The sequence below is a fragment of the Asparagus officinalis genome, chromosome 5 (assembly GCF_001876935.1).
Source record: "Asparagus officinalis chromosome 5, Aspof.V1, whole genome shotgun sequence".
Lineage (NCBI taxonomy): Eukaryota > Viridiplantae > Streptophyta > Magnoliopsida > Asparagales > Asparagaceae > Asparagus > Asparagus officinalis.
The window spans coordinates 8,648,244-8,655,549 of record NC_033798.1 but is presented as its reverse complement, the minus strand read 5'-3'; the positions used below and the strand labels follow the sequence as shown (position 1 = coordinate 8,655,549).

The 7,306-nt window shown below is 35.3% G+C and overlaps 1 protein-coding gene across 3 annotated transcripts; it reads right to left on the bottom strand.

The window, feature by feature from the left end:
• On the bottom strand, positions 1,161–7,050 carry LOC109843822 (protein IN2-1 homolog B-like). Of its 3 annotated transcripts, XM_020412787.1 has the most exons (12): positions 6,972–7,050; positions 6,804–6,893; positions 6,653–6,713; positions 6,456–6,542; positions 5,508–5,606; positions 5,284–5,392; positions 5,149–5,186; positions 4,973–5,008; positions 2,526–2,636; positions 2,093–2,173; positions 1,927–1,958; positions 1,161–1,385 (listed from the first exon to the last, which is right to left on the bottom strand). In XM_020412787.1, the coding sequence occupies exons 2-11, from the start codon at positions 6,872–6,874 to the stop codon at positions 1,950–1,952; spliced, it is 702 nt and encodes a 233-aa protein (XP_020268376.1). In that variant the 5' UTR covers positions 6,875–6,893; positions 6,972–7,050; the 3' UTR covers positions 1,161–1,385; positions 1,927–1,949. The 3 variants fall into 3 exon arrangements, with proteins under 3 accessions (XP_020268376.1, XP_020268375.1, XP_020268377.1); XM_020412786.1 differs by lacking the exons at positions 4,973–5,008; positions 5,149–5,186 and adding an exon at positions 5,043–5,116; XM_020412788.1 differs by lacking the exons at positions 4,973–5,008; positions 5,149–5,186 and adding an exon at positions 5,043–5,116 and having other exon boundaries at positions 1,161–1,390; positions 1,933–1,958.

Below are 7,306 nucleotides of genomic sequence, written 5' to 3'. Positions count from 1 at the left end.
TCCTCCCTACTTTACCTCATGAAGAGATCATGACCTTTGATTGATAAATTAAAGGCCAAGATTTCATGAAGAGATCTTAGGAAGGGTCCTCATTAGTAGAGGATCCCAATCCATGATTTGGATATCTCTTTCCTAATTTATGAGAGGCTACTTAAGATTGAAAAGGATGATATTTAAGGAGAGTTCTAGGGTTTGAAAAGAGAGAGCTTTAAGTGAGAAAATTCTAGGGTTTGTGAGAAGAAGATTGATTTATAATTTGAACCCTCGAAGCCTCGACAAACTCTTTCTCTTCTCACTCAACATCTTTAGATCGTCTTAGCAAGAGGAGTTGCCTTGGTCTCAACATCAACATTATTTTTCATCGTGCTTCAATTCAATCTTTAAAAGGAATGTTTGCTTAACAAAAGAGCTGTAAGATCTTTTTAAATTTGTGCTTAAACTATTTTTTGATAGTTTATTTCAAACTTATTTTTACAACGTACTTAAGCCGTGAGGGTTGGGACTAGTTAAGTCTAGGTGTTACTCAATGTGGAGAGTTATGTTAGACGAATGGTTTCAATTAGGTTCTAGGGTGCGGTCTTTATAAACCAACCGATTCGGATTGTAATTCAAGAGAACTCTTGACATAGTGAGGAAGCTCCTTCCTGAGAAGGAAAATTTGATATAAGATTGTTATCCGAACCACTATAAAAATCTCTTGTGTTATTATTCGCTTTCATTTTTCTATATTCTGCTGCATATTCTGTATTTTAGTGAAAAACTGTAGCAAATCTATTCACACCCACCAGCCCCCTCTATTCTTGCAACTCAGATCCAACAGAGTTTGGCTGAGATCTCATGTAAAAATCAACTTCTGCCCTCTATTTAATTAAAAAAAACTAAAACGTTAAGTAAATTGAGAGCAAAACAGTAATATCTAAATATTTATGTAGAGGTATAGGTGGCTACACCACCATAGGAGCATATCTAAAAATTAACCCTTTCCCCGCACGTAAGTACAATTAGCGTGAGTCCTCCTTTAATCCTTTTTTTATTATTAGTGAACAGTGCCAGAATAAAAAACGTTTAATTTCTGAATCCTAATGATCAACTAATCCAACAGCACAAGAGCAATGTTATTAGATCAGTGAGCACATAGATAACAACAATAAAGGCTGACATGTAGATAACAACAATCTTAATTAAACCAGTATCAACACAAGTACATGGATGAAGCATTACATAACAGCACCCAGAGTGTAGAATTAAAAAATAATTAAAAAACAGAAACCACTACTTGATACTCACTTATTATACATTTATACAACATACAAACAAACCACTCAAGCCCTACTTATTTATCGATACTTCATAAAGCAGAAGACAGCGACTCACATGCCTTATACCTGCATTATTCAAACTAGAAACATGAGCTACACAACGAGAAAGAAACATAGTACAAAATGGTACAATATTCAAGCTCTCATAAGTTGATAAGCTATAAAATATAGCCCAACTCTTGCTGTAACATTTATATTTTGTTCTTTTCCTGACGTTCAGATACGCCGTCCTGTAATATAGCATATTTGTCACTTATTACCTCGTAAGTATTTTTTAGCATTTGGCCCTCTTTAACAGAGTTAGCTTCATGTACATGTCATGTGGTTGTCACAAAACATACCCTGATATTCTCAGTATTGCATAGAGACCCTTATTCTCTTATTGGTTTTCAAAATACACTCATATTATACAGATACAAATGAGGAGAGGGAACATGTTTTGGACATTAGAGAGTAATTACTAATAAGAAAATTTGGCGGTAATAAGTGGATAATTCACTACAGTGCAATATTGAATCTGTAATTAACTAGTATAAATATCGAATAATTTTTTATGTTGTACAAGTACATAAATAAAAGAAACAAGGTGACCGATTTTATACTTAACCTGCAAAGGAGGGTCGAGGACATTTATTCAATCTGAGAAATAAAAACATCAAATTATAAATTAGGTGCTTGAATATAGTGTATGCTTATCATAATAAGGTCTGCAATAATGAATCTAAAAAGATAGAGAACACCCAAAATAAAAATAAAAACAAAACAAACCCTACCCCAAACCGCTTCTTAATGCCACCAAGTATCTCTTTCGGATCACGCTTAGTTGCTGTATAAGCATCAATCTTGTTCAACTCCTACAAAGAGGGTTGAAAGAAAAAATTAGAACTGTCATAATTCATAAATTAGTTTGTTATTATCATCAAAGACTTATTCATATCAAAAAAATGGAATAGGCGATTCATAATTCATAAATTAGTTTGTTATTATCATCAAAGACTTATTCATATCAAAAAAATGGAATAGGCGATGAAATATAACTCCATACTTAGAAGGCTCAAATCAAAGACTTATTCATATCAAAAAAATGGAATAGGCGATGAAATATAACTCCATACTTAGAAGGCTCAATAAAAGACTAAAAGAAACTAATAATGGAATTAATATACAAATAGTCATGCCTAAGTTTTAGTATGCTTTTATATGTACCTCAATCCATTTGGTTAGCTTTGGCCTCCCTTTGGTGATGTCATAATTCTTTATCCCTGAAAACAAGGGCTTGAACCTTTCAACAACAAACGGTGCATATGCAATGTCCACCTAATAAAAATGATGATTTAGAAGATGATTAGAAGTCGATATATAGGAATCAATAATCAACATCTCATCGATGTAATGAGATGCTAGTCTTGAAATGCATGAAGCAATGACGACCTCTAACTTGTGATAGGAACAGAAGACAAGATAGTCATTCATCTTTCATAGTATATGTAATTATGTCTAAGGCTATATTAATTGCCTCATAAAAGGGACATCACACAACGAAGGCATAACTCTAAAGCAAATAATCTCTCAACCTCACATACATAATCAACTCTAATATTATCTCCAAAACCCTCTCCTTACAATCTTTTGAACGAACAAAGACTGTGAAACCCTCTCCCAATAATGTAATCTTTTACACGGACAAAAACTATGGAATCCTCGCCTCTTGCACGATATTCTTGAATCAAGCTACACCCTCGGCTAACCCTAAATTACAAGAATATTGGCTCTCTCTCTTCTCCTTAGTTTTTCCCCCAACAACAAAAGAACATATATAGGGAAACCAAAACTTTATCTCTAGCCTAACTTCCTAATTAGAATACGTTTCAAACTCCTAATCATGATGAGACTCAATCTCCTAATCATGATAGACCGCTAACCTTATCTAATTCTCTTGAAGTTATACAATGAATCAAAGACACAATCTCAACAATCTCCACCTTGGATTTGATTCCCAAGCCACCTCGAAGATCTACCATTGTTGTATTGAAACATTATCTCTCCCGCTAGTGTCTTCTATTCCTTTCGCACTTCAAATCGAAGCTCCTGCACTCCTAATCAAAACACCTACACTCCAACTGGATGTTCGTATGACCCTCACTTTCAGCTGTCTCGCTATGGTGCCTACACCTCTCTTGTGCGCACCAAGAGATCTTTGCCATCTCTGACTTAGAAACAAATCAACCATGCTTCTCCTCTCAAACTGAATTTGACAGTGGCCTTCCCCCACTTGCTGTCCTCGTACTCCACTTGTATCGCTCGTCTCGATTCATACCGGTACACCTCTCCTACTCCACACTACGAGCCAGATGTCTCCATCTCCTCCATCACTTGGCTTGGACCGAATATGAGCGCTCATCGTCTTCAAGTTCAATGCCACCATCTCCATCAGCATGTGTGTCACTCTATCGTACCTGCTTGCAAACTCCACCTAATCTGGCACTGTCCTCCTCGAGTCTACACACGAACCAACTACTGCTCCCGCGATGACTGAATAATTATATGCTAACAACTCTACTGCTAGAATCACATCTGATTCTCTACACCAGCCTCATCTGTCGCATACTCATTTGCCCTATCTGCCATCAAATTTGTCTCGCCGTTGAATAGCGAAATATTAAACTTTCGACCCGAAGAAGTCATCATCCTCTAACCACAATCAAAATTCAAATCAGTCACTATAGAGATTGAATTTGATAAAAGATGATGTTAAAAAAGAACTCAGCACGTCGAAAAATCCTAGGAACAACTCCTAGATCACCAAAATCTGCCTCTAAATCCTCGATCAAAAGACAAATCAATTTGCACCGTTGGATTTGATTTAATAGTTTGTAAGCAAATCCTCACCCACGTGAATAGTGTTCCCACCGCCACTACAGAATTCCCTGCTACAGTACCTCTTTTTTTTCTTCATCTTGATTCTGGTAACGTCACCGATCCTCACTTTTGTACGACATCTGTCTTACGAACTCGCTCTCGGATCCAACATCATGGCTCTGTACCACTTGTTGGGGAATTTAGTCTCCCCACCTACTACGATCTGTGCAACTCGGAAGCCAACCACAATCGACAAGATATAAAACAACCACAATCAAGAGGAAAGAACACCGAGATTTACGTGGTTCGGTCGACCAACTTCGACCTATGTCCACGGGAAATAATACGAGAAATCCACCCAACTCTCATCTCTTAATCTCTCAACCAGACATACATAATCAACTCTCATATTATCTCCAAAGCTTTCTCCTTACAATCTTTTAAACGGAAAAAGATTGCGAAACCCTCTCTCAATAATGTAATCTTTTATACAGACAAAAACTACAAAACTCTCGCCTCTTGCACAATATTCTTGAATCAGGTTACGCCCTCTTCTAACCCTAGATTATAAGAATACTGGCTTTCTCTCCTCTCCTTAGTTTTTCCTCCAACAACCGAAGAACATATATAGGGAAATCAAAACCCTATCTCTAGCATAACTTCCTAATTAGATTAGGTTTCCAACTCTTAATCATGATGAGACCCAATCTCCTAATCATGATAGATCTCTAACCCTATTTAATTCTTATGAAGTTATACAAAAAATCAAAGACACAATACCAACAAATTCTTACCAGACTAAATTCACCGAGGAAAAATGGTCCATCAAACTTAGCAAGAGCTTCTTCACCAACAAATTCTTACCAGACTAAATTCACCGAGGAAAAATGGTCCATCAAACTTAGCAAGAGCTTCTTCCAACTTATCATAAGCAGCACCTAATGAAGCCGAGGAAAAATGGTCCATCAAACTTAGCAAGAGCTTCTTCCAACTTATCATAAGCAGCACCTAATGAACATCATGTAGTCTAAATTAGTAAGTGTTAATGATCCTCGATCATTCTCTTTCTTCCTCTTCAGTAAAAAACATAAATCTCATAACTCACCAATTTCATTACGCGCATCCCCTTTAGATGTAATTGCAGAGAAGTTAACTTTATTTAAAGTGTCACTGTAACTCAACAGCTCGGTGGCAAACTCTTGCTTTATAGGATCCTACAAATCAAAAACATCGAAGAAATGTCCACATAAAACAAAAACAAAAAGAAAGATAGGAACTGTGACAAATATTACCATACTTATGGTGAAATTAAGAAGGATACATTCTTACTTTAGGAAGCAACTTCGGGCCTTCAAAATTTTCATCAATATATTGGATCAAATCCAAACTCTCCCCTTTAACTTCATTATTATGCTCCAAAGCAGGCACCTAAAGTGCAAATTAGGATCAAATCCAAACTCTCCCCTTTAACTTCATTATTATGCTCCAAAGCAGGCACCTAAAGTGCAAATTACCACTATAAACTAGCGCAACAACATAACTTCATTATTATGCTCCAAAGCAGGCACCTAAAGTGCAAATTACCACTATAAACTAGCGCAACAACAAAAAAACATAAATTTGGAAGCAAAAAAAGTTTTTTATTTTAAACTTAACTTGAATTATTTTTAAATTCACCCACTTCCAAAATCATTCATACACCCAAAACACCTATCTTGGTTTGTTTCATATTGACCCTTATATTAAAGCACTTTAAATATTATATTTATTTAAAAAATATTGTAGTAATTTAGGTTGAACTTCTTAAATTCCTTGCTACTACACCAAAACTCCAGTGTTAGGATGAGGTTATGTGTGTGTGTACGCACGCGCGTGTGTAGTTTTATATATGACATGTATGTGCAGGTTGAAGGCCCCTCAAGTTCATGTGCCAATTTTTTAAAAATTCACTTAGAATTTCATGGTCAGCAAGATTTAAACTTGAATTGCTTTGATATCATCTTAATGTCCATGTCAGTGCATCAAACCTGAAGTAGTACGTGGCTAGGGTTGAGAGATATAATTTTATATCTAATAGAATTACAACATTTTATCATATACTCATGTACTTTTTAGCATATTAAGTTTTAGATATAAGATAAAATTACTTTGTGTATTTTGGGTTATAAACAATTTTGGAAGCACATGGGTGTAAGAATAAAACAGAGGGTTTAAAATAAGAAAACCCAACATAATTTTTTAGAAGAAATAAAAAACAAAAGATTTACAAGTAATTACCTTATTTCCTGGGTACACCTTCTCCTTGTACCAAGTTGGCCTATTTTGGAGATTAATTGGGACCAATTTTATCTTCTCTTGCAAACCCTGATCCCAAAATTTGCATAAACAAAATCCAAGTCAGTGTTTTCACTAAAAATTTCAACAACATGCAACAAAATAATTGATAATTAATTAAGGAGATGGGTCTTTTTCACCTTGTAGTTCCTTGTAATCCAAGTTCTCTGAGCATACGGGCATATGTAGGATACATACAACCTTTAAATTCACAAAAAAAAACATTAATATAAAAACTAAGAACATGCTAATAAATTATTGAGAAAACGCCAAAAGTATTTTTCTTTTTGCCTTGTGGTTCCATCAAAGAGAGTAGGTGGATCCGCAGAAGCATCAAGATTAGAGGGAAGTTGCTCGATCATGTTGCTACGATGAAGCCAACTAAAAGAAAACAAAATGTTAAGAAATTAAAATTTCGAGATAATTAAAGAAAACCCAGAAATAAGTTATAGAATCAACCTCTAAAAACTGTACTCGTTGAGGTTTGGTGAGGGAATATTTAGAAATGTGTGGGCTTTTATAGAAGCCTCTGGCGCCGCTGGCAGCCAAAAGAGAGCTCCGAGCGGTGAGGTATTCGTTTAAGGTATAATTTCAGAAAGAACCCCCAAAATACTAAATTTTGTTTCAATGTTTTCACTTTTAAGAAACACTATTAAAGATTTAACATCTTATCCTTATAGTCTAGAAGGAAATTTTGCCCTCTATAATTTAGGGAATAAACAATATTGTGTGTCTTCTCAAACTCTAAAATGAGGTCATTCTCACTTACGATCTGAATACATTTAATTATCAGG